The 27,301-nt window shown below is 40.4% G+C and overlaps 2 protein-coding genes across 4 annotated transcripts; one reads left to right on the forward strand and one right to left on the reverse strand.

Annotated features, from left to right (window-relative positions):
* Positions 1 to 1,787: 1,787 nt before the first annotated feature.
* On the forward strand, positions 1,788 to 16,052 carry flot2 (flotillin 2). Its single transcript, XM_022246522.2, has 9 exons — positions 1,788 to 1,969; positions 4,570 to 4,651; positions 5,440 to 5,654; positions 6,032 to 6,264; positions 7,439 to 7,558; positions 10,190 to 10,404; positions 10,642 to 10,825; positions 11,876 to 12,019; positions 12,298 to 16,052. The coding sequence occupies exons 1-9, from the start codon at positions 1,921 to 1,923 to the stop codon at positions 12,325 to 12,327; spliced, it is 1,272 nt and encodes a 423-aa protein (XP_022102214.1). The 5' UTR covers positions 1,788 to 1,920; the 3' UTR covers positions 12,328 to 16,052.
* Positions 16,053 to 16,953: 901 nt separating this feature from the next.
* Positions 16,954 to 27,297, reverse strand: LOC110985478 (NFATC2-interacting protein-like). Of its 3 annotated transcripts, XR_015426328.1 has the most exons (9): positions 27,239 to 27,297; positions 24,357 to 24,501; positions 23,786 to 23,918; positions 23,178 to 23,294; positions 21,956 to 22,163; positions 20,873 to 21,017; positions 20,202 to 20,311; positions 17,125 to 19,942; positions 16,954 to 17,031 (listed from the first exon to the last, which is right to left on the reverse strand). XR_015426328.1 is itself a non-coding variant. In XM_022246524.2 (8 exons), exons 1-8 carry the CDS (start codon positions 27,293 to 27,295, stop codon positions 19,778 to 19,780), a joined length of 1,080 nt encoding a protein of 359 aa, XP_022102216.2. In that variant the 5' UTR covers positions 27,296 to 27,297; the 3' UTR covers positions 17,081 to 19,777. The 3 variants fall into 3 exon arrangements, 2 of the variants coding, with proteins under 2 accessions (XP_022102216.2, XP_086996959.1); XM_022246524.2 differs by lacking the exon at positions 16,954 to 17,031 and having other exon boundaries at positions 17,081 to 19,942; XM_087140833.1 differs by lacking the exons at positions 16,954 to 17,031; positions 27,239 to 27,297 and adding an exon at positions 26,996 to 27,231 and having other exon boundaries at positions 17,081 to 19,942.
* Positions 27,298 to 27,301: the final 4 nt, after the last annotated feature.

A 27,301-nucleotide genomic window follows, 5' to 3' on the forward strand; every position in this document is an offset into this window, starting at 1 on the left:
GTCGAATGGAACGACGGAATTGCGGAATGGAATGGTGAGAGTGTCGAATGGAACGACGGAATTGCGGAATGGAATGGTGAGAGTGTTAAATGGAATGACGAAATTGCCGAATGGAAATGTAAGATGCCGAAAGGAATGACGGAATTGCCGAATGGAATTGTGAAATAGTTAACATTAACGAAATTAGGCCACCGAAGACAGTAATGGTGTTCCACATGTGTCTTTTTGCGTTAATTCACGCACAAGTCTTTGTCTGTTTTCTGCCTTGGAAAATACACCTCTGTATGTATGAAATACGAATTAGAAAGCACCAAAACAACTGGGTCTATAATTAAATGTCGGATTTACTCTTGTTTCGTGCCTATTAGACGGAAACATTAATTTATTATGGTCTCAAGTTGCGAACAAAATTTGTTCTCATGTATGCCAAATTTAGAGTAACGCGATATCTTTTTTTATTAGCCAGAAAGCACACGGACTGTCAGTAGTCTTTATTATGCTAATTTAATTGTTGGGAAAGTGATGACGTCTTAATTGGTAGACATTCTTAATAACCTCAGCACTGTATAATTTAAAACATCTGTAAAGATGTAATTTAGGACTGTAGTCATCGGGTTTAGGATGTGATCTTGTTCCTTATAAAAACATTTGTGAGAGACTTTTGCTCTTCCAAATGCCCTGTATTAAGGGCGATGCGGACGGCAAATTGGGACACGTACTCGTTTTGGAGTTCTCCCGCTGTTATTGGTATATCGCGTTTCATCCCATGCACATACAAACGCTGCAGAATCAATTATCTCGGACACAAAGCGCACAGAAAACGCACATGCACATGCGTCCTGTGTTTTTGTCTGGTTGTCCGTGTTGTTGTTCTTGTTTTGTCTGTTTATACAAGCCTCTGCTTATCCAACAGCCTCATGCTCTTCGCCTTTCTCATTTGTACATCCACTACTTTTCTTTATCTTATCATAAGTTCTTTTTTTACCATTAAGTACACGTATCTGAAAAAAAAAGTTATTTGCATTCACTTCGCTAATTTTACCAAGTTTCTTTAACTTCTGACGTATTTTCTTAAAGCTTATCCATTTGTCAATTTCTATGTACCTAGTTCCCTTAATTATCAATGTTCTTTAAAAAAAAAACAAAAGAGCATGGAACGAACGTTTTCTTGAACTGAATTGAATTGAAACGTTCTTTAATTCGGCCACATATCCCTACAAACACAATAATGATGTACATTGTAGGCATAGGGCCTATTACTTAAACTTCCCTACGCAAAATAATGTACCAGTAGACAAGTAGGCCTAAATTTTTTTTTTTTTGGCTGGTTACATCATCACTGATTATTTCACCCGAACTATGTGAAATTGAAACTGGAAATCTATAGTGTCTAAAGGTTGTCCGTTCAAAATTCATCAACTTGAATGTTCGATGCCGATGGTGATGATTCACCGCAAGTGGAAATTTTTTAGATGATGGAATAATCCCAGGTACGTAACATGGAGCGTCCCACCCCGTGTCACGTGATCTCTTAATTAAATAATTATTCCCACGGACGTTTCGGGTTAAATAGAAATAAATTAAAAAACAGCCGAAATCAAGCCCTCTAATTTTGTCTGGTACAAAGCACTAGTTCGAAGAAGTCTAAAACAACTTTTGTTTGAGCTAAGAAGAAGCTTTAAAATATTCCACATATTTGCAGCCGTTTGTGGCCCGGAGATAAGCAGGAAAATAATATTTATTGTAAAGGACGGCCATCTTGCTTGTTTTCCATTGATTATTTATTGTGGAAAATTTGTATGTGGTAACCTAACGCACGTCCGTACACGTACATGTACATTGGGTAGGGCTGTGCTCTGTACCGAGAAGCATCAAAAATTCCAACTGAATTTTCATTTCTTCAATTTGCTTGACATCAAAATGGGTAATATTTACACAGTTGGACCCAATGAAGCGCTAGTTGTTTCAGGTAAGTTTGGATATGAGGCATAAATACAGACTGTACCAGGACGGTCCGACGCGATTCGACTGTCGCGATGTCGTGTCCGCCTTGTTGCTTGGATGTTCCAATTGGTGTGGTTGTGGTGGAGCAACACGAGCAAGGAAGACACCCAAATCTCGGCTAAAATACCAAATTGTCTTTGGTGAAGCTTTCTTTGTCAGGGAAGAGTTCCATATACGGACGCCAGTAATGACCTGTTAACCACCAGAAAGCAAAAAGTCATCCAGAAAATTCAATTTTCCTAGGAGGGAAAAAATCAAGTCGTTTACTCAGAAATCACAATTTTTCAGACCAGTTTCATAGGGTTTGTGCACAGGGTGTCGAGCGGCATCTGTATACGGAACTCTTTCGGACTTCCATCTCCGGACTTCACATGACAAACACGTTAGTGCTGTTATGCTTCAACTACAGCATCATTTCAAACTATAGTTAGGACCGTCCCAACCAACGTGCTTGATTGTATAGTCGTCAGGTCCCTTAATTTTAAATAGGCCTATAGGCAGTTAGGTGTAGTGTGAAAACCAATGAGACTTGACAATAGGACTCTTAGGAGGCGAAATTAGGGACCAGGTAAATACGTGTATACGGTCACGCAGGTTAGTGTGTCCATGCCAAAGTCATTTTGTTTACATCAGCAACTCGTGCTTGTAGAAATGAGTTTTTATAATGAAGTGCCATATTTTAGATAAATCATGTCAAGTGTGAGCTGCGCAAACTTGGGAGAGGTTAAAAAAATTTCTACAGAGATTGGCCAACGACAGTTGGGCCAGCCGAACTGCAACACAATCCGCTCCAAGCGGAACAAAAGATGGCGTGTTTTTTTGGTACTCACCACATAGGCGCGATGAGGTGCACATGTATATGCGCGTTTGACGCGGAGCACGCTGATTACACGTAACTCATTTATTCCGGCATGTATAGTCTTTGCGTACACGCAGAATGCGTGCATGAACCCGCATGTAACCACCTGTCCTTCTTTTGCCAATTGGGGGTGCACTTCAGCTTGGGGCGGATAGTTGGGACAGACACTGTAGTTGGGGCGTAACAGTGCTAAAATAAAGTTGAGTTTTTAAGATGTTATCACTCTCTGATGGCTCATACACAACTGCGAGGGAGCTCTAGTGATGTCCGTATGTGGAACTCTTACCTGTTGGAGTTCCATTAAAAGGAAATGTTTCAAGGAGGAAAGTGCGGAGAGAGTTGGGCCTATACGGACAATACTTGATGCCCCTGTGCACAAGCTTATGAGACTTGTCTGAAAAAAACCCCAGTGTTTTCTAAGTGAATTCTTCAGAATTTTCTCAGTTAATTTTCACATTTTAGGACAAGATATCACTTTCTGATGGCTGTTATAACATTTAAGGGAAAATAAGCCTTGTCCATACATGTATATGACGGTCATGCTGCTCAGCATCAACAAGCGTCAACACACACAAGTAGTGTCAACAAAGTGTCAACAACTTGAAAATACCTTCTACAAATTTAACCCTAACCCTACATAATACTACAAATTACTACTTGTAGTAAAATGTAGTAATCAGTAAGAGGACATGACTGCATTGTTCTCTGAAGCCATAAAATACAACAGAAGAGACAATGTACCATACAGTGCTGTGGCACTATGAATGCATGGCTTTATTGTTCTCTGTATGAGTAACAATGGAAGTAACCTAGCCAGAAGTAGTCACTTGTAGCGTTAGGTCCTTCAGGCTCAGGCTATTACTTAGTATTTTGTAGTACTGAGTACTGTAAGCCAAACAATATGCTTGGCGACTTGGGTTAAAAGTGGTTTTAGCATATTTTAAAGGCTCTTTCACTTGCCACTGTGTAAAAGAAACACTGAATTTGCTTCCAGATTCTTGCAGGAAAGCGAAAACTTTTCACAATGAATGGGAGCCACCATCTTTCTTTCTGCCATCCTCTGCCGTCCACTCGAAAACAAGATGGCGGCTGGTCGGACTGCACAAACAGGCCCGACTTTGTCACTCAAATTTCAACACTCAAAGATCATTTCAGATAGATGTGATACATTGAATTTGATATCTAGGAAGCTAATTAACAGTTTATATAAAAAATCTTTGCAAAAATATGCTTGAATAACTTCTTGTCACGTTAAAGCTAAATAGCATGAACCGTACATGGAACTCTTTCCAGAAAGTGCTTGTAGGCCTAGTTGGATCATCAGTTCTGGTGAAAGAGGGATTTTAAGAGAGAATCCAGAGTGTGCCAAATCAGATTCAACAGGGGTGGTCAAGGGACAAAATGGACCGCAATTTTAAGAAAAAGCTATTTGAAATGGATGTGATGGAGAGACCTTGTTGTCCCACCCTCAGTACCGAGACAAATCAACATGTAAGGAGCCCATTCCATCAACATTCACACAGTATCAACAAATGAGTCAATTTCAAACTAGGGTTTCATTTTCGGCACTGCTCTGATTTTCCCCACGTACTCAAAGGCTGTCAAGTTCCATACAAGGCCAAAATGAGTCCAACAGAAACTTGTTCTGAAACTGGAATCCAGTTCCGTTGTCTTTGCTGAAGTGATCTATTTCTGTTTAATTGTAGGTGGCTGTTGTGGTAATGCCAGCAAGAAGTACATCATTGGAGGCTATGCATGGGCGTGGTGGCTGGTGTCAGATGTACAGAAGTGAGAACAGCTGTTATTCTTGGCTCAATATCCTCCCTTTCCATTATAAACTTATGAAGACTCAAACCTGGAATACAGTTAACAACACATGATGGGTAAAGTTGTTATGCCCTGACTACACTTCTGCTTCTCCTGCTAGGGCTGATTCAATTTGAATAATCACTATTCGAATATTTGGCCTTCAATTTGATGGAATATCTGAATATTCGGTCGCACTGGCCAGCAGATTGTTGATGAACAAACCATATACAAAATCAGTTGCAATAACACACACAATTGTACATTATGATCAGTATAATAGCTTCTCACATCTAGGAGTATCTTCAGCCACGATTTAGCAAGATTTAAGAGATGAACAATACTTTTTGCCCTGTTGAAAATTTCTGTTCCTTTTAAATTATTAATGACTAATTCTTTTTTTAAATCGTTGTAAGATTTCAGACGCTTTTCATTTAAATCAGCTTGAAACAAGCCTCCATAGTGCAATTTTATTCATTTAAAACAAAAGAAAATTTTCCCTTTTCATGAATTTTGCATTCGAACATTGAATTCGAAACGTAATATTTGAATATTTGACAATAGATCAAATATTCGGTTATTTGGATATTCGCCACTGCCCTATCTTCTGTTATACTCGGCAAGGTTCATAAATTTTTATACAATAGCGTCTGTCCCAACTACAGTGCCGCAATTGGGCTGGTGCAAATATTAAAAGTGCTTATTTGGAAGTCGACATGTTTTTGCTAAGGTTTACCAGTTCTATGATGTGCCTGCGCCCTGATTTTTAGGATTACCTTGGAGGTTATGACACTGAACCCTCGCTGTGAGAATGTGGAAACCTCCATGGGCGTGCCCCTGACAGTCACCGGCGTGGCTCAGGTCAAAGTCATGACTGAGGAGGGGCTGTTGGCCACGGCCTGTGAGCAGTTCTTGGGTCGATCCACCAATGAGATCAAGGAAGTGGTGCTGCAGACACTGGAAGGTCACCTTCGGGCCATATTGGGTAGGTTAGGCTTTGAAATATTGGGATATCCTATCCCTGGAGATTGGAAATCTGAGCCTTCAGTGTTTCAATGGGTGTTTTTAACATTAACAAATTTAAAACTTTTGTCAGCAGAAAGTTCTTCTTGGAAGTTTCATGTAAAACATGCATGGTAGAAGTAAATGAGAAATTACACTTAACAATAGTACAATATATTTTTCTGATTTGCAATTGTTAAAGTGTTCATCAAAGCGTTTTGAAATATGGTTCATGTAAGCTTCAGTGCAAAATTGACGACTTTGTTGTTAGTTTCTTTTTAAAAAAAGGTTGCTGAAAATAAGAATGAAATTAGTTTTGTTGGAGAAAATATGAATGAAAAATGAATCTTTGCCTGGAAGGTACACTGACTGTGGAGGCAATCTACCAGGACCGTGATCAGTTTGCCCAGCTTGTGAGGGAAGTAGCTTCCCCCGACGTAGGCCGCATGGGGCTGGAGATTGAGAGCTTCACCATCAAGGATGTCTACGACAAAGTGGAGTACCTGGGATCGCTGGGCAAATCCCAAACTGCTGTGGTCAAGAGGGATGCGGACATCGGCGTAGCTGAAGCCAACAGGGATGCTGGAATCAGGGTAAGGGAGCATTGCTGACAGGAAGAATTCAGTTCATCCATGGACACCCAAACATCTCGGGTATTCTTGATAGAGGTTTCCTGGTCACTTTCAACCAAAAAGAATTCACTGTCACCGACGCGCTGTAAAGTTTGTTGATATTTTTGATTTTGTTCGTCACTGTGATCTCTTTTTCACACTTCCTGCATTCAGTTTGGTTTTTTCACCAACAAGTACATATTTTAGTTATTGGGTTATTGTTCCCTTATGAAAATAGAGTATGTTTTGTTGCCCATTCTGTGTTTTTATAAATTTTCCTGTTTTATTCACAATTCTACTTTTGAGTAAACTATGCATGAAAAAAGGGCCATCTGATTCATCAAAATGGTTACCCAAAAGGGGACAATTATTGATGAAAAGAAAGTCAACCCAATCTGCCAACATGTGACAGTCAAAACAGTGTGTGAAATTTGGTTTGTATCATAACGTCTGACAGCTAGCACGTACATTTTTGTTATTGACTGCTCCAATTATCCATAGGAATTGGGGCTGCCAGCTCTTGATGTTGTTCTTGTAAATTCAATAAAGTTAAGTTTTAAGTAAGATGGTGAAAAGTGTTCATATGCAAGACAAATAACAAAAGTCATCATTGAAAAAAACAAGTCTCTGCTACTAAAACTCAAAAGAAATGATCCGCTTACCTAGATTGCATAAACCTTCAACACTTCATGGAGCGCAATGATTTCCTCGATCACTGTAGTTTCACTTCCTTTCAAAAACACATTTGAAATGTCAGTATACAAAGGTTCCCATTTCCTTGCAGGCATTTCCTTGATGGTGTCACATGCAGCTTCACATTTACACGTCCGGTGTGTTTAAGGAAGGAAGTTTCTGTTCAAGTTTCTCAATAAAAATTAAACACATAATGGAGAATATTTCCACTTACTGCCTAATTAAAACTGAAACCGTCAAAATAATTTGAAGGCTCATGCTAACTATTTTCAAAAGAAAGCTATAAATTGAGATTAAATGGAAAACTCTTATCTTGACATTTGAGGGCACTCATTTTTATCAAAGAGGTTCCTAATGTGACTTGATCCCACAAAATAAATATGAAGAACATTTTGGACTTGTTTTTGATATTCATGTGCTTTACCATATTCATGTTCTTCATTTATATGTAAATATTCATCAGGAGGCAGAATGTGAGAAGGTCATGATGGACACCAAGTTCGATGCAGACACCAAGATTGCCGACTCGGCCCGCATGTTTGAGATGAGTAAAGCCGGTTTCCAGGCAGAGGTTAACACCAAGGTAGGCTGAAATACACCAAGACTGTCTGGGAGTGTGGGAGTTGTTGCCTCGTGGTTAGGATGGGTGACTCATGATGAGAGGGCTGAGGGGGAGGTCAAAGTCTGCTGATCAAATATTTGATAGAGCACTCGGGTACACCAAATTCCTGAAAAGCAGAAACAAATTATTGATGTGTGTGATGATCTACCAAGTAATCAGTGACTTGTAGCACAGGGGTCAGGCCACAGTAAAGGAGTCCAGTTAAGATTCAGAGTCTTAATAAGAAAATTTAAAGAAACACTAATTTTCATCCTTAATAATATGTTCATGCATGGGTTGCCTTAAAGTTTGCTGGTAATGCCCTAAAGTATCTTTTCTGAGAGCAATTGTTTACAGGGTGAGGGGTTCGAATCCCTCTGTTGGTCGTTGGTTGTCTCCTTGGGCAAGCCACTTCACCCTCACTCACCTCTCTTCCACCAAGGAGTATGCGTAGATTCTTGCGTTAGCTAGGGAGCAACATACGATGGACTGGCATCCTATCCCGGGGGGAATAGAAATTTGCACCATTTCATGCTATGGCAAACAATGCTGGCCTGATGGACCACATTGGCTTGTGACAAATCTGGAACTTCACATCCGCATATCACTCCGGCCATGTCACTTGATCTGTATTATACTTGCGTACCAGATACATTTCACATCATTAGAAAGTGATACTTTAAGAAGTTGCTGCCTGTTTTGGAACAGACAGGGCTGTCATGATTGAGTTTGTTGATTACAAGAGTGTAAACCTGCTATGAGCTTGGTCTACTGCTTTCTTAAAGTGTACACCTGTTAGGAGCTTTGTTTACTGCTTTCTTAGAGTGTAAACCTGCTAGGAGCTTTGTTTACTGCTTTCTTAGAGTGTAAACCTGCTAGGAGCTTGGTCTGCTTTCTTAGAGCGTAAACCTGCTAGGAGCTTGGTCTACTGCTTTCTTAAAGTGTACACCTGCTAGGAGCTTTGTTTACTGCTTTCTTAGAGTGTAAACCTGCTAGGAGCTTTGTTTACTGCTTTCTTAGAGTGTAAACTTGCTTGGAGCTTGGTCTACTGCTTTCTTAGAGTGTAAACCTGCTAGGAGCTTGGTCTACTGCTTTCTTAGAGTGTAAACCTGCTAGGAGCTTTGTTTACTGCTTTCTTAGAGTGTAAACCTGCTAGAAGCTTGGTCTACTGCTTTCTTAGAGTGTAAACCTGCTAGGAGCTTGGTCTACTGCTTTCTTAGAGAGTAAACCTGCTAGGAGCTTGGTCTACTGCTTTCTTAGAGTGTAAACCTGCTAGGAGCTTGGTCTACTGCTTTCTTAGAGTGTAAACCTGCTAGGAGCTTGGTCTGCTTTCTTAGAGCGTAAACCTGCTAGGAGCTTGGTCTACTGCTTTCTTAAAGTGTACACCTGCTAGGAGCTTTGTTTACTGCTTTCTTAGAGTGTAAACCTGCTAGGAGCTTTGTTTACTGCTTTCTTAGAGTGTAAACCTGCTAGGAGCTTTGTCTACTGCTTTCTTAGAGAGTAAACCTGCTAGGAGCTTGGTCTACTGCTTTCTTAGAGTGTAAACCTGCTAGGAGCTTGGTCTACTGCTTTCTTAGAGTGTAAACCTGCTAGGAGCTTTGTCTACTGCTTTCTTAGAGAGTAAACCTGCTGGGAGCTTGGTCTACTGCTTTCTTAGAGTGTAAACCTGCTAGGAGCTTGGTCTACTGCTTTCTTAGAGTGTAAACCTGCTGGGAGCTGCATGCGCCTCCTAGGGTAGTTGTGTCCGTAAATTCATTCAAATACAGCCTTCAGGATGAGTAATGCTTAACCACTTCATGCCGGGGCATGTTTCAATGTTGATGATGCTGGGCCGGCATGACTATCATTTTTCCATTTTCAAAAACTTTCAAAAATTCATCATTTCATTTAACGGTGGTTAATGGCCGCACGAAGTAATCTTTAGGCACTACTCTAAGTTGACAGGTGACCTTCATTGACGCCTGAGTATTTCAGCCAGGCCAGCAGCCTTGTAAACAGAGCCCAGATTGTGCGGTGTTGTATAACTGTCTTTTGTTCACGAACCTGGCTCAGTGCACTGCTGACCTCTTTTCAATAGGGGCCAGATTAGCGTGCAGCGGTGCTGTGTGGCTCATCGCTGCGGTGGTGGAGCGCTTTTGTCCCCGGTGGTAATCCGCTGGCTCTCAATGCCCCAAACCCTGGTATACGGTTTCAAAACAAGGCTGGATAATCACCACTTTTGAGAGTGAAAAATGCCGGTAATGCCCAGCAGCCTGGTCTTTTGTTCAAGTTATCATAATTAAGAGAATATTGTCCATTTTTTCCGATTTCTGATACAGAATGTCACTTGTGTTTTTATGTTTTTGTTTATAGTTCAATGGTTAGTGGGACACATTGATCAACAACATATTGTAATGTGGGAATATGTTAAGGGTGATATAAGAAATACAAAATTTTTTGTTGAAATTATTTTTGTAGTTCCACATGTTTTCAAAGTCATGACACAAAGGTGATAATAAAATGCATCAATAACAAAAATGGTTGCTGTGCATACACTGAATTTCAGATTGCACCAGCAATGTTTGTCAGAAAGCACACAGAGTATTGATTGCCAATATTGATTATTGTTGGCAGAAAGCAGAGGCTGAACTGGCCTACACGTTGGAAGCCGCCAAGGTCAAACAGTTGATCCGTAGTGAGGAGATTGAAATCGAGGTAGTGGAGAGGAAAAAGCTGATTGACATTGAAGAGAAGGAGATTGAACGCAAGGAACGCGAACTGGTGGCCACCGTCAAGCGACCTGCCGAAGCTGAGTCCTACAAGGTGGAGACCATCGCTCAGGGTGAAAGGTGAGGGGTCAAAGGAGGCATATGGCACGGAGTTTACTCAAAATACCATGAACCACCCTCAGAAAGGAATTGATTTCCCCTTTTTCATTGATTTCACCTCTGAATATTTGATTTTGAAAATGAAGATACCAACATTGGAAAATCAATTTAATATTTGAATATACAGCGCAGTCCACAATGCATGTAATTTAATAAAGGCCCTTAAATGTTGCTCTTTGTGCTCTCTTTCTCATCAAGAACACGAACAGTGCTGGCTGCGAGAGGTGACGCTGAGAAAATTAAGAAGATTGGTCACGCAGAAGCCACTTCCATCGAGGCTATTGGCAAGGCGGAGGCTGAACGCATGCGAATGAAAGCTGCCGCTTACAAGCAATACGGGGATGCTGCCAAGATGAGTCTGGTGCTGGAATCCCTGCCAAAGGTACTGCTGATATCGTGCATGTAGGAGTCAAGATACAGTTCAAGTATTTAGTCTTTTTCTGTCTGGCATGTTTTCTAGGGGCTGTGGCTCTAAGAACACAGTTTGCAGAGCACAAATCTCATCAAGTGTAAACTTGCTAAATTCAAATGCTAGGTTCTGAAGAGGGTTTGTGGTAGTAGTCGGTTAACTTGGTTGTCCATTATTCTGGTAGAATCACTCTCTCCATCTTGGCTGTGTCAGTTCAATATGATATGGAGCATGATATGTGAAAACCTCAAAACAAGAAGACTGGTCAAGCAGACTGTTTGAAAATAAATTGTTTCTTTGACTGGTTTGTGAACATGTAGTTCTGCTTAACCCCTTCGCGCCGGGACGCGGCTAGAATGCCGTTAAAATTGAGATCCTCAGCCCGCTTTTCAGCTATTATTCTTGGCCCACGCTCGGGCGAACATGGTGAAAGAAGGCAGACCCTGGCTCTTGTATATATGGTGATTGGCCTTTGTGTGTAGCCCAGAAATGAAACGACCAAATTTGCATCATAATCACCAGCTTCACAATAGTCCCCACTTTGAAAAGAGGCAACGGGAATGTGGAAGTGTGAGTAGAGCTGCATGCCACCAAACAATCAGCCTTTTCACCGTGTAATTCAAAGCGTGCAGAGCATGCAGGGCCACAATCCAAGAATTTGCGGTTTGGCAGGTGGCCTTCGTGGCCAGGCGAGGCTGGAATTCTTGGAGTCGGCTTTCGGAAAGAAATTCCCGTTGTCAAGGGGTTAATAAAGGTCTGGCACACAACAATGTTATTTTAACCTCAACTCTCTTAGATGTTTCAAAGTTTGCTTCTAGGGTTTGGGAGGATTTTGCGAGATTAAGAAGGGAAGAGCCAACCACTGTTGCATTATATGAAGCTTGATGCTTGAAAATTTCTGCACAAAGAATATGTTACTGGTACCCTGCGTAGTGGAAACCTGTGGAAGATTCCAAAAGAAATGTCAAAGCAGGATTTCTCAACTGTATGCTTAACAGAGCGACCAAATTCCTTTCATTGTAGATTGCTGCCGAGGTTGCTGCCCCGCTGGCTAAGACTGATGAGGTGGTACTCCTTGGCGATGACCGGACCACATCAGAGGTCAGCAAGCTGCTTGGCTCACTGCCGGTGGCTGTCCATGCTCTGACCGGTACTGACCTGTCCAAGGTAAGACACCAACCTGCACATACACATGATACATTGGCATATGTGAGCATCAACCTTTCCTATATGAATTATGTAACCAAAGAAATTTCTACTGGAAAAGTCATATTCAAATTCAAGATTTGAGTTTATAAAATTTTGATTTGGTTTAAAGATGTTTTTTCCTTCATCATCAGAACTGATGTTTCTCTCTTGCCATATTAAAGCACTTGTTTTTCCATGACCCTCTGATAAGTTGTCCTGTCTTTTTATACTGAACCACCTGTTTTTTCCTTGACTAGGTGATGCCGAAGATTCCTGGAATCCAGTAGTTGGCCCAATGAACTCACTTCAACCCTACTTTGGATAATACCAACCTCCATCAACTGAGACCAAAATACAGGGCGAGGTGAGCCGATCCAACAGAAGGAAAACATCAAGTGCATTACTTTTACCCGACATTCTTGATTGTCCCTTTCCCGTGAAGTCTGTACTGTTGCAAAGCATATCATACTTGAAAACCATTTGACCAACTTCACTGCCAAGGAGACTTTTCTTTGAGGTTTGGCGTGCAGACAGGTTGAGACTACTAACTTTCCTTTATTGTTTGGTATTCTTCACCGTCGTACGCTGTGAGTCCTGCAAATAAGTAACTGGAGAGAGTGGAGGTTTTTTGGTGGTTAGGAGTCCGATATTAGACCGATATTATCTTCTTGTGTCTGTTTGCCAGGCTGTCAAAAGTGGTGAAATGACAAAACTGGAGAAATCTCTAAATTGAAAAAAAGCATTAGCTAGATCAGTATGTTAAAGAAATGGATTGGTCGAAAAGAAAACTATTCGAAATGGAATCTTGGTGGAAGTCATGAAGCCACCTATTCGTCTATGCCAGTTTTATTTCTTTCATCACTTTGTAAGGGCTGCTGGACCCAATTACTAATTGGGCCATCCATATCATGCAGTTGGAAAGATCTATTGCCTGGTAGATAGACACCCCAATTTTACATTGTTTTAACCACTGTATATATTATGTGCTACGGTGACATTGATATATCATACTATATATAAACATACTTATTAATTTGCTGCTTGACTTGTCTTAATACATTTAGTTTAGACCCAGTTTGTTGAAATTAATATCAAGATATTTAAAAAGATTTTCATTGGGCAATATGAGACACAGGTGCAGTCAAGCTATGTCTGATTCACTTGGCTGCGGCTTAAGATTACACACGACTCTATGGACTGCTACTTACCATAGACTCATTTGTAAGTCCAAGCCTCAGCCAAGTAATTCAGACATAGCCGCAGTTCCATGATGTGCTGACATTTTCAACAAATTGAATCGAGGTCAGGCCAACCGTCTTTGCATGTGGCCCCTGCCGGCCCATAGCACATGCTTAAAAAAGGTGGACTTTTCCCTGGTTCTCATCACTTCCATCGTGTAGAGTTTGCCATTGGGTTACCTGGGAATTAAACCCAAATTAGGAAATCCTGTAATGTAATGGGGTGCACATCATCATGGGTAATTTGAAGGAGCTGTTTTTCCCCAAAAATTTCGCTTAACAACATCAAGTTAGTGTGATTATTTCTATCGTTACTTATTCTCAACTGCTTCTTGCTCAGCTGATAAATTCACTAAGCAGTAATTAATTCTTCTAAGCAGTTCCTTGAAATAAAACGCTGGATGAACTTCATCAAATAGCATTATGTTCAAAGTGAGCTTTCTCTTATAATACAATAGATGTACATGTATATGACGTGAGTAAAGTAATGAATCGATGTTATTTGTATAGTGAATAAGTACTGGTGATTTGTGATTATTTGGGTTTTTTTGCAGAGTTTTTAGATATTTTTACTAGACCTCATCATCGCCCCACAAAGCTGCTTCACCACAATCCTGCAGTTGTACCTGCAAAAGTTAAAACATATCTCGATTTGTTTAGAGTTCGCTCTTTCTAATACAAACTTAAACAAAATAATGGCCTTATGACCCTTTTCCACAGATTGGCTCGCATGTGTTCAAAACCATTTTTCAGGTCATATTTTGCTTATGAAATGTCTTGAAAATGATTTGATCGCATGGATCTGTAGACACTGTGTAAGGTTAAACTGCTGCTTCTACATCTTGTGCTCGGCCAAATGGCTCCAACCTGCATCCTGAGAGTTGGCCAAGGTCTCTGCACTCTGGCCACATGAAAACAAATTTATGTTATCTGTAGTTAGTTGTCTTTGTCGTCGTTAAAATGCTGTACAAATGCATAATGTGTTCTAAGCCATGTATAAATGCTAAATATGACTTTTTATATAATGTCCACCTCCTTTCACAGAAGTAATGTTAGCATGTTAGAATAATAAATTTAGGGCCTGTAATTGTGATATGTACATGCTTCTGTAAACATGAATGCATGCATTGGACTTTTGCCCATGCCCCGTGTACATGTACGAGTGGTTGTTTGATCAGGGTGGATGACTTGGGTTTACAAACTAATTTCCAAACAAGCATGCAATAGTTTGAAGATTTCCACATTTAATTCTGATAAACACACTCGTTTTATTTTCGTTTTTTATATTCGTTTTTATTTAACAGGGTAAATTCTTTCATCTAAATATGTTACAGATGCTTGGACATATTTGTTTCATTATTACTTCTTCCATTGTTTCATTTATCTTACACCTGTTAGCTAGCTACTTTCATTTATTTTTCATTTGAGCATTTAACTGCACACATGCACAGTAGAAGTGGAGTCCTTTTCCATGTCCACACATCAGGGTTTCATCTAGGATTGAAATAGTTGCCTGTCCCTTCTCAGGCAAGCCTAAAAACTGGCCATCTTCTCCCAGGAACGTTTGGAAAGTGACACCCCTGAGGTCATATTTTCACTGCATCCAATATCTTGGAGTGAAGTGTGCAAACTTGTTCATCAGTATCACAGATTTATGTAGGAAATGAGTACTGGTAAATTTGTACAAGCCAAAGCTGTCTAAACATGTCTTGGCCTTTCCTCGGGACTGTTGACGGGATGAAGCACTGGGTGGTACAGTCATATTTGGGTAGGGTACCGTGGGTGTGTTGACCATTGGAACGACAAATGTTTGAATGCCCAGTAACTAGAGGTATGCAAGAAATGAATAAAAACTCACAAGGCTTTGTTCCACCGGGGGGGGGAATGGTCTCATCCCTTTCTGCACATCCTCTAATGGGTTGGAGCCTATTGCATCGGCCTATTATTAGCTGATGCCTCATGGTGTCACAACTGCCTCACCCCCTCCACTTTCAAAATGATTCTGCCGCTATTGGTTCCATTTAAGATGTATTGAAAATACTTATGTATATATCCCCCTTGGAATTTCAGATTCTTAGCCATTATGAAGAGCCCAGTTGCTCAGACCGTATTGGTTTGTTTCCCACATTGTATTCCCCTAGTAGTGCCTCTTATTCCTGCGATGTTTGTGTACTTGGAGAACGGCTCTTCACTTCTTCAGGAATTTATTTCAGCTGTGCCCTAACAGTATTAGTTTTGATATTATTTGTGTGCATGAATTACATTGTTTTGTTACTTTTGTTACAGTTCTGAGTAAATTGGTGTTGCAAGAATCCTTTGTGGGGATAATTACTTAAAGTAAGAGTCTTGAGAAATATTTTGCCAAGGAATTTATTGCTTGCTTATATTGGTCAGAACTTTTCACAGCTTTGGTTAGAATGCAATGGAAGTTTGCTGCAAACATGTTTAAATTATGTTTTATGTCCAGCATATTTCTATTTTTCCTTACACATTACCAGTGGTTCTTCTGTTACTGAAGTGATGTGACTCGTGGTATTCAAATTTTAAATTTGATTTTTCAATTGCTAATTATGCTTAAATCTTATGCATGCAGATTTTTGTCCTGTCCTTTTGATGTTTTATTCTATTACATTCTTTGTAAATGAAATTTATTTCAATGATTGTAGCGTTGTGTTATCATCATGAATTCAAATCTTAGAGGAGAATGTATGCTGCCTTTTCATTCATTATTTCATCATTAAAATTCATCTTCTTTGATTGTTTGTTTGCTGAAATAGCCTGACTGGAAATCGTAACTTGTCTCTGATTTCTAATGCATTGTTTGAAAGAAAATATGTGATTTGGAAACTCTTGAGATTCTTGAAGGTGGCAAACATATCAATCCTTTCCTTTTGTTTGTGACACAGTTGAGTTAATGTGTGCTCACTCAAAATGATGCAAACACGAGAGATGGACTGTTACATTGGCTGTCATCAAGCATCTTGAAAGTAATTCATGAATGGCATATAAAACTGGTTTCAGAAGCAATATATATCTACAACATGTATTCTTCGGGCACTAAATTTAAGCTTTATTTTTATGATCATCACACCAAGCAATGCGGCCAGCTTCAGGAAGCTTCTGAATACAGGGAGGTTTGCTATCCACAGAAAATGTGCCAAAATGTAGCTGGAAACCAGACCTGAGATTCAGCAATATTTTCCTTGAAACTTCTGCAGTAAATTGAGCCATGATGCCTAAAATCTTGTTTAGAGTATAGTGGAATACGTTTGTCCGTCAAATCCTTTCATAGATTTTTCCTTTCATTTTGTGTTATACTTTTGTTGCAATATGATTAACACAGGAAACTTTGAATTGAACAGGAGAACCCCATCTAAAATATTGAAGTTTTAACTAAACATGACATTACTTTGAAACTTTTTTTTCTCCAAATATTTGTTGATTCGTATGAACTAGATTGAATTGTTCAGAATTGTGTTTTTATACAAATACTGAATGTGTATAGTATCTTATAGACTTCTGTTAGGTAGTTCCAATTGATGTGTTTATATACGTTGAGATTTTAGTAAAGTTATGCACACTTGTAGTGCAATGATAGTTGAAAAAACCTTGTGTTTCATTGGTTTGTGGTTGCATTTAAGGCACTGATGTCAGTTTATTTTTTGGCTGTGTCAAGTCCGTAATTTGCACAGACAGAAAATCAGCAACATATCTTGCATGCGCAGTTCATGTTGCCTTCTCCTTAATCCCCCACTCCTTCCAAAATTGTGGCAAAAGAAAAGAAAGCATGCATATCAAAACCTTGTTTCTACACTTCTGCTTTATGTCAAGAGCTTTAAAAAAGACCTGAAACATGTCAGCAAGAAATCTTTATAAAACAATATATACTGTACACTCTTATTACAAAGTATATAAATGTAGTTATGCTTTTTACAGTCACATGTATTCAGAAAGTCCACCACATATCATGAATGAATTATGAATACACATAAGTAATTTTTTTCCCCTTCAAAGTACTATGTGATACCAATATGCCTCTACTGATTTTGCTTTTTCCCAACCCTCAACGCCACTGAACGCACAAAAACATTCTTGTGAAAGCAAAAAACACGAGCCACGTCATGTCGGGCCGACTGCCTCTGGTTCTCAGCTCAATGGCTCTGAGAATCTCTGCCTTCAAGAAGCTCCTGCAGTTATGCAACCATGAGAGGCAGGGCATACCCCCCTGACATCTGGGCCCCAAGCTCCTGCAGTTATGCAACCATGAGAGGCAGGGCATACCCCCCTGACATCTGGGCCCCAAGCTCCTGCAGTTATGCAACCATGAGAGGCAGGGCATACCCCCCTGACATCTGGGCCCCAAGCTCCTGCAGTTATGCAACCATGAGAGGCAGGGCATACCCCCCTGACATCTGGGCCCCAAGCTCCTGCAGTTATACAACCATGAGAGGCAGGGCATACCCCCCTGACATCTGGGCCCCAAGCTCCTGCAGTTATGCAACCATGAGAGGCAGGGCATACCCCCCTGACATCTGGGCCCCAAGCTCCTGCAGTTATGCAACCATGAGAGGCAGGGCATACGCCCCTGACATCTGGGCCCCAAGCTCCTGCAGTTATACAACCATGAGAGGCAGGGCATACCCCCCTGACATCTGGGCCCCAAGCTCCTGCAGTTATGCAACCATGAGAGGCAGGGCATACCCCCCTGACATCTGGGCCCCAAGCTCCTGCAGTTATACAACCATGAGAGGCAGGGCATACCCCCCTGACATCTGGGCCCCAAGCTCCTGCAGTTTTGCAACCATGAGAGGCAGGGCATACCCCCCTGACATCTGGGCCCCTCCCCCATGTGAAATGTTAGTTTCTGCAGGTGTAAGGACTGCCCCCGCCCACTTAAAGTGACCTCCTGTTTCCTCGACAGACCCCAGTTATCCTACTGCCTGCAAGGCTTCAAAAATCCATGATTTTCCCCCCAAAAAGTCTCCAATAATACTCAACAAATTCTAAGACTTCTCCAGGGCATTAATGACCCTTTCCTAACATATCCACTGTAAATCCACTACTTTTCCGTGACAAGACATGCACTTCCATAACCTGACAGTTTAGGAATCCATGTCCATGATTGGAACACACGACTTGAGTAGTTACGTGAGATCACTCCTCTTCAAACTAAATGAAAATGCGATGAGATGGCTACACATTATGCATACAAATCTGTTTGGAATAAAAACGCATATGAAAATATTTATAAACACCTTCCAAACACTAGGAAAACAACTGCTATGCATAGCATGGATGTGATGCTATATGATGTCATGTTTTTCTCAGCATCAAAGGAAATCTTTTCAATTTTTTTTTGGGAAATTAATTTCATAATTTTTCAGGAAGGCTCACACACTCTGACTGAATCATACCTGTGCTGAAGTAATCCACCTTACCATCGATTCATATGTGAAAAACATGAATACTGGTTATTCAAAAAGTTCTGGTGACAAATCATTTAATCATTAAAAAAATGTTGTATCTCAATTTTGAGTAGTTTTGAGGAAAGGAGCCACAAATAGGTTTGCAGCTTCCCTGTAAATTGTTGTGCAAAATTAAATCACAGGAAAATGTATTTACAAAAACAATTCTGTTCCAGGCATTGGTATCTTGATTAATTTCAAATAAATGATCTTTGAAAGGAATGAAATCAAGATTTTTTGCTTGAATGACACGCTATGCATATTTTGGTTAAAACGTTGTGAGTTGTTGATATGACATTTTTACATAAAACACCGCGATGGCATGTAAGAGATAAATCTCATGAAGTCAAAATTTTACTATGAAGCCCTAAATCAGCTCGGGTTTGACTGCAATTTCCTTCATTTGACAAAAAGCCTCTTTGTCAAAAATTCTGAATCAGTGGCAAAAGGTACATTTTCCGTAAATTTACACTTGGTCTTCATCTATTCGACTTGGATGCACTTTTATCATAAAACTGAACGATTTGGGGCTAGTTTCAAGTTACGATCAGTAGGCTTGAAAAAACAGCAAAATTAAACACTTTCACATTGCATCTCTGGAAAATATGAACTTTGATGAATTTTGATATAAGACGTTTTTGCACAAACCCGACTATATGCAATGAGTGCACAGAGACATGTTTTAGCATGAATGCTCAGGCATGTAATAAAGATATGACGTTTCAACTTGAATTATGTCAAAATTCCACAAACTTTTTAAATGAAATTTACCTGTAACAACCTTTAAGTAATGAATCAAAATTCAGAAAATACCCGAATTTCGCAAAATATGCAGTTTTGAAATTTTTGCACTGGCACAATGAAATATCCTTCCCAACTAACCATCTTGAGCGGTTGGTTTTGGTTTATCTTGATAACAAACGCATAGATGTAACCTGAGCATATGTGATTTGTCAATATGCCCTGTTCCAACCGTGCCATCCTGCCTTCTCCCACCCAGGGCAACCTCCCCCCTTTACCCACACCCTTACCACCTAAATGAATATAGCATCAATGGTGTTTGTATCCTCCTCGAAATCCAGCGAGGTGGGCGTGTCTGTTGCTTTGATGACATCACCGTCAAATGTGAACCTGATTTTGTGCTGGGGTCGTCCGCAGAAGGTGCTGTACTCTGCCATTAGCTTCTGCAGGCTGTCGCTCTGAAATCGTCAGGAAGGAGAGAACATCAGGAGGACTTCTCCCAAATCTGAGGCTGTGACGCTAGATTATCATAACGTCTAACACTGGAAAATTTAGATTTACAATTGGCAACACAACCCTTTCGGCATTTATAATTAAAAGTTTTCCTCCATCTGCCCAAACACAACGCACCCATCCTTGAAGGAAATCTGGACAAGTCCTGAATTAATGGTTGCTGTTTTTATTCCGGGACAGATCATGGAGTGATTAATTTCTTACCCACAGAATCGTTGTGGTCATTGTGGATTTCTTCTCCTGCCCCTGGATGGTCACCTCTACCCTTTGTTCAGGAGCTGCGATCAGACACTCTGGTTCGACAATCAGACAGTCTGCAGTCAAAAGTGATGGCACAATATACGTCAAGAAATGTCTTCAAAAACTGTTAATGGAATATAATGAGGAAAGGCTAAAGAAGTAAAAAGATCAAGAACCTAGGATTAAAATTGGTGGGATATATCTGAAAAATCAGATATTATTTTAATAAGGTCGAGATTTTTTGAAATGACAAAAAAACAACCTAATTTCAGACAAAAAGGTGTCTTATATCTCAATATCCTAAGAATGTCAGGAAAGTTTTACTTGTTGGGGATTTTTTTTGGGGGGGGGGCAGAGGAATTGCAGTGGAGGACACCAAGTCATTCTAGCTGCCCAACACTCCATGCTTGATTATCAGATTAAAATGCTTGTTAGAACAAAAGTTGGCAAAGTCTAGAGGTATGATATATCAAACATTGCAGGATCAACTACCGTTTGCAATCAGACTCCTTTATTCATCTAGACACCGACACAAATGGTTTTCTTCTCTTTCTTTTTTTCTGGTTTCACAATCTATTCCATGGAAGCCATAGTTCCTACCCTTATCTTTCACCTATCCTAGCCACAGAACTCACCGATGATGTCAGCGATGTGTAGCTCCATGGAATGAGGCGTGTCAAATTCGCCGACGTCTTGGCCATTTCTGGTCAGTCGCACGCAGTCTCTCCGGACCCCTTCCTGGCTGGCAATCTCATCAATGATTGAGCTGAATGTATCAGTCTGTGGAATACAACACCACAACAGTGGTGTAAATCTATGCTGGAAATTGGAGGGGGGAGGGGGAGGGATGGGGGGTGGGGAAGGGGTGGAGGGGATGACTTGCCTGGGGGAGGGGGGACTATAGACATTGTACAGAGGGCGATGTTCATGATAAGATGTACATCTGTAATGTGTATCAAATTCATGCAGAAGCTTACATAAGAGTGGCATATTTATGCTTTTTAAAAATTGTTTTCCCTCTTTAGTGATACTGCAAACATTTTAGTTTCGTTGAGAAATCCTAAAAAATTTTTTGGTTGAGAAATCTTAACAAATTCCACAATCCCCTTTAATTTATTTGCTCATGACAAAAGCATTTGGAGGATGATTCAATAGCCCATTCCCCACCTCATAAAGTGTGGGGGATATATACCCTCCCTTCAGATTTACACCCATGCAAAACAAAAACTCCTGGAATAAAAAGCTCTTTCATTTTGAGGAATTCTTATGCAAATGTATGAAAAACTGAACGTGTACATAAAGACCTGAAATTTTTTCTGGACAGATGAGCTGCAAATAATACTGACAAAGCAAATAATGTGCCGATGGTTCAAAATACAACAGACATCAGAATGTTTTGAATGGTCCTGCTTGAAAGAGGTCTTTAACCTTAACCCCCTTGGGTGTATGTAAAATCCTATTAAAAATTGAAGGATTGAAGACCCTTAGGGTATAATGCATATCCAGAAGCATTTTTTTTCTCATTTGAACAGCTGTCATTTATGGGCAACTTTATGACTAGGAATGGGTGCTCTCCCTGACACCAAAAGTCAGGGACATCTTAAGATGCAAGTCGCTCCTTTAGCTATTGAAGTGAAGGTCTAATTTTATTTCTGTGATATCTGCATGAACTGGAGGTAATCTGGTGATTGCGGGCTGTTGGAAGTCGACTTGCATACCATCTGGAGTGGGAACCTCTTGATGCCTGCCCTGGACCGGACTTTGACAGTGATGGTGCTGCGGATGCGAGGAGCTGGTGGAGAGTCCACATCGATGACGGCGATGGTTCCCCCGGGGATGCGGCGGGTTGGGGAGAAACCATCGTCTGATTGGGAAGACACTTCACTCTGGATGCAGCGGACGTTGGTTAGAGCCACGTTGATGCTTCTGGTTTGAAAAGTTGAACAATTGATATTGATTAACAAGCTTTTACAAGGAACTTAACCACTTGCTGCCGGGGTTTCCGGAACCAGACTCCTTGGGTTTATAGGCAAAGCCAGGCTGCCCGAAATCAGACAAAAGAGCGGGGCATGGTAACAAAAGACCGTACTTGGAACAAAAGACTGAGCTACTGCGAATTGCTCACATTTTTTTCAGTTGTCAATAGAGGAGGAAATCCGTCATTGTTTTGAAAGGTAATACCACTGTTTGTGGCATTCAGCACGAGCGGATTACCACCGGGGACAAAAGCGCTCCAGGGATGAGCGATACAATATCGCTGCACGCTCATCTGGCCCATATTGAAAAGATGTCAGTAGCGCACTGTGCCAGTTTTGGGAACAAAAGAAAATTACACAACACCCCACAATCTGGGCTCTTTTTACAAGGGGGCAGGCCTGGTTGAACTACTCGGGTGTCAATGGATGTTGTCTGTCGGATTAGAGTAGCCATTTGTGTGGGTGTAAACGTCCAGTAAATGAAGTTATGAATTTTGAAAATGGAAAATCTTGAAAATCCCTGGGTATACGTCATGCAACTTCAAATTAAACCCGGCAGCACATGGTCAATGTTCCTGTACCTTTCACAGGATTGTTTTAAATTCAGAACAAAGCAAAAATCACATTTGGAACAGTTACCTATGAATAACTTGAATGCAGTTATTTTCTGAAAGTGAATTTCCAACGTAACTACCAAAAATTCACGCTGGGAAAAGTGTTTCAGTCCAACTGGCTGGCCTGTGAAATGTCACGGCAATTGTATCTTACAGAAAGTGCAAGGTTTTTATGAATAGGAAAGTTTAATGTGGTTTTCCACATAAATTTATGCTTATCATTATGTAAAGAAATGCTTCACACAAATATGTTCAACTGACAGGATGATGGGTACAATTTCAAATCAATTTAGTGGGCAGGGCAGTTTGGTCCAAGTAGCAGAAACCTGATAATCTTCCACAATCCTCACCTTAGAACCTTGGAAGTTTCTTGGTCATACTGCATCAACTGACTGGCTAGATCTAGAGGAGGTGGAGGGGAGCATGGAGAATCCAATGACGAGACAGACGGGGCCTTCTTAGGAGTCCTTGAGGAGATGAGACAAAGTTGAACTAGTGGATGAATGCAAATAAATGCACATGGCTAAAATTTAGCAAAAACTAGGATTCACCCACTGTACGAGATGGCACAATGACACTCCAATATCATCTCTCTTTTCTACATGATACAAACCCAAGCAGGATTGGCGACTGGAGAGCCTGGTGGTTAGGGGAGGGGTTAAGGAGGGAGGAACTTGAAGGTAAAGTCAGAAATATAAGGAACAGTCGTCTCTCCCAGTATTTCTCACAATGGTTCAACCCTTTAAAACACTCCATGCTCCGCTTTAACAATTCTGCCCACAGATTTAATTCAGAGATGTGGCAACAATGTTTCTGGTATGGAAAAGTCAAGTTGTTGCGTTGACTAAATTTTAAGAACTCACTCACTGTGCCAGATTTTATTCAAATTTAACTTGCAAAGGCTTATTATGCCCAACATTTACATTACAATTGCAGAATTGAAGAGTCTTTTCGCTACCCGTAACAAGAGATATCCTCCTCATCAGAGTCCAGATACACAGGATTGTTGGACTTCTTCTTTCTTGCGGTTTTCTTGTATGGCTGCCGTTTCTTCTTACTGACTGGCTCATCATACAGGTCTTCGTCCTCGTCTGTTTGAGACACCAAAAAACAATGATGTCATATTCTTTTGTCACTAAATTTTACTTGAAAGTAAATTTGCAAACTGACCAAAAATTACTAGAACACCTGTGTGTCATCGCATGACATCTCTGCTAGGTACCTATTCTTTTGTAATGAAGCAAAAGTTTTTCAAGCTTAACAAGCTCCATGAATTGGCCTTTGAAAATCCTCCGATAGTCGAAGATTATCAGGGCTGACATTTATTTTAAAACCATCTAGTCGAGCGGAAGCTGCAACGACCAGGTATTGACCAACTGAAGACTGAGAGTACACAAACCCACATCGTGCCATGCATACCTTATGGAGAATTGGGCTGACAGAAATACTGCCTCATCTAACTCACTTTTACTTTTTCTTGGCAAGACAGAGGCATTTGTGTCAAAAGACTAGTACAGATACCGCCTTACCTGAGTCAGCAATGTTCTCATCTATTTCTGGGAGTGCCAAGTTCTGCGCTGCATTGGAATAGATCCTACATTTCACTTCTCCAACAGGATGAGTGTAGTGTTTCTTTTTTGTCGCAGCTGGTCTCAACTTGGGAGTGTTCTCCTCCTGAATAGGGATTTATAATTAATATTGTGATTTTAAGACTGTAACCGACACCTCATCATAACAGACTGTGTTACAACCCTACTAGGCCTATGTGTTCCACCTAAAGTTGGGGTGGTTCCAACTTGAATGCTACAGTTGGGCTGGTTCAACAGAGGCACAGCCATGAGAATGTGCCATTTTCATTTTGCATGTATTGCTTGGTAACACATGAATGTGGTTTTTATTAGTGTCTGGGATGGAATGATCAGTTGGCACATTTTGGATGACTTCTGAAAGCTTGGGTGTAAGCCACAACAACTTGGAGAAAACTGAGAAATTTCAATAGAAATGTCCCAACAATTCGCTGGGACTGATATTTTAGTTGGGGCTAGTTTCTGTAAGGGGCAGGGGTTGAGGGCAGAAGTGCAAGGTTTGGAAACCCGTGGCTCAATATACTTAACTTCAATGATTAAATTTAAGCAATCATGAGTTGACATACTAACATCAAGAGACTATCAGAAACGTACATCATGTCACAATAATTTCGAACATATCAAAAGATTACTGCATCCAATTCAGACTCTTTGGGACTTGGCAACCTTTGTCTAAAATTTTACTTTTTGCACTAATGATTGTAGCTATCGATCATGATGATCATCAGTTCATGTCAATCAATGTCACTACAATTCATCATGTTCAGAACTCATGCGACTCATCGGTTCACGTCATCAGGTACCCCCAGAACTGTGTGGTCCGAATGGGAGCGGGGCATACGTTGGACCCCACAGTTCTGGGAGTAGTCATCAGCATGTCTGACATATCTGTCACAGTTCAGAACTGGACAACTGGGATAACATGAACACAATTGAGGACATCAAAACACATCATTCTGTTTGTATGAATTCTTATTAACAACTTGCTTCCAAAGTATTTACAAATATTCCAACAAAATACATCATAAAATTGTGTTGTGTTTTTTCCCCATCTGTCTTATTTTTGTTTTTCATTAAACATGAAATTAATAAATTGGCGAATGTTTTCAGTTGAACAAATTTTCATTTATTTCTAAAACTGAAATAAACAACATGTTCTAGTGCTTACTGTGGAGACTATTTCATTGACCATAATTTACTTGGCAAAATAATAAACATGCTTGAACTGAAAAAATGGCTTATATTTTTCCCAGGGAAATCTCCTGACAAAAGAAAGAAACTGCACTGATACATTTACTCGTCTGTGGGTTGGAAGCATGGGAGACTGTCACAATGTGTGACAATAAAATGTATCCCTTGCCAGAAGAGGGGTGACACTGCAACATTGCTTGATGTGTGACAAGTGCAAGCAGTTTTCTAGCATACACTGGCCCCATGATGTTAAATTGATGGAGTTTGCAAGTTCAATGGGTCGAAATCAGAGGAAAACACAGCACTTGTCACTGTCATCAATCTCTGAGTCGCTGTCATCATCATCAGTGGGGGTGGTGCTCTGAAGCAATGTTTTGCTCTGTTGCAGGAACATGACTTGGATCAGGTTGAGGTTGAGAAATCACACAAAGCTTCTTTGGTTCATTCACATCAACAACACCACAACATGCTTAGTAAGCATTGATGGTCAATACAATGTAGTTCCTGTAGGCACTTTCCCAGACTGAAATGAAAGAAGAAAACTACATTGAATTACTGTTGTTAGAAACATAAGTATTATTTTAGATGTTTAATATGCATGCAGGAATTGAATTTTTTTCATGGAAAAAATAGGCTTTGCAATATGTCAACTCATCCCTCCAAGTGTGAGGCAAAATGATTTGCCAGGCAGTGAGAAAATGATATAAGGAACATGTCTTTTCTAAGAGTCCGTACTTTTCCCTGCATTCTCAGTTGTCAGTGGAGTCATGTGACTTCAGTCATACACGAACAGCGACTTTGAAACATTGTAACGTGAAAATTTGAAAGACACTGTAGGCCTAATGAATATTAACTGCCCCCACAACTGCCATGATTTTTGTATCTTGTAAACTAGGTCTAAATACATTAGCTCTAAATATCTATTACGAGTGCAACTTACCGATAAAGCCTTAAGTAGGCTTAACTTTCCGCATTTTTCGGCCAGTGGGGAGAAGAGAAGATCTTCAGCAAGTCTGAAGGTATTTTAAGTCAATCGAAGTTGTTTACATCGCACGGCGTAAACATGGTAAAACAAAAGGTAAGGGTGTGAAAACTGGGCCCCTGGAAATCTGGACCTTCCACGAAACAATAAGGAGCTTGCATTTCACCTTTTAAACAGAACTTTCCTGAGAATGTACAGTTGTAGACATGGTAGAACTGAAGAACGACACAAAAAGGATGCAGATTTTTATTTCAAGCAATCCAGAACCTTGAGAACTATGAAAAATCCAGATTTATACACGTCATACACGTGGCTAGGTCAGTCATGTCAGTGCTCAGCGTGAGTGCAATATCGAGAGATCGCGCAAAGATCGACTTACAAGTTACAGCGCGCCAACATTTTATAATACCTCAGACATGTCTATCTACCACGTCTACTTCTTCCAAGTATTGACCAACCGCGAGAATCAAGCGCTCAGACATCACTCATCGTAATGCAGTGAATGTAGTGAGTAGTGGAACTTAATAACTTATGTTGATGGCTGCTCAAAAACAATAACTTTTAAAATGTGTACAGAAAGTAATTCAATGAAAATCATATCATTGTAAACAGCAAGAAAAAAAGGGTCGAAAACAACCGATTCAAAATTGACCTGTTCGTCCGCCATGTTTACCGTAAACATCAAACAGTCTGGTTTCCAACGTTGCATTTGGCC

This window comes from Acanthaster planci, linkage group LG09 (genome assembly GCF_054643075.1).
Source record: "Acanthaster planci isolate LZ-2023a linkage group LG09, COTS_SCS, whole genome shotgun sequence".
Classification (NCBI taxonomy): domain Eukaryota; kingdom Metazoa; phylum Echinodermata; class Asteroidea; order Valvatida; family Acanthasteridae; genus Acanthaster; species Acanthaster planci.

What these genes read in the sequence shown, in the direction of transcription:
- flot2 (XM_022246522.2), top strand. Translation starts at nt 1,921, where the DNA reads ATGGGTAATATTTACACAGTTGGACCCAATGAAGCGCTAGTTGTTTCA. An exon ending in TCACCTTCGGGCCATATTGG is followed by an intron (nt 5,655 to 6,031) that starts GTAGGTTAGGCT and finishes TTTGCCTGGAAG; the next exon opens with GTACACTGACTGTGGAGGCA. An exon ending in ACAGGGATGCTGGAATCAGG is followed by an intron (nt 6,265 to 7,438) that starts GTAAGGGAGCAT and finishes AATATTCATCAG; the next exon opens with GAGGCAGAATGTGAGAAGGT.
- LOC110985478 (XM_022246524.2), bottom strand. Translation starts at nt 27,295, where the DNA reads ATGCAACGTTGGAAACCAGACTGTTTGATGTTTACGGTAAACATGGCG. An exon ending in TAAACATGGCGGACGAACAG is followed by an intron (nt 24,502 to 27,238) that starts GTCAATTTTGAA and finishes ATCCCTATTCAG; the next exon opens with GAGGAGAACACTCCCAAGTT. An exon ending in TGAGAACATTGCTGACTCAG is followed by an intron (nt 23,919 to 24,356) that starts GTAAGGCGGTAT and finishes TGTCTCAAACAG; the next exon opens with ACGAGGACGAAGACCTGTAT.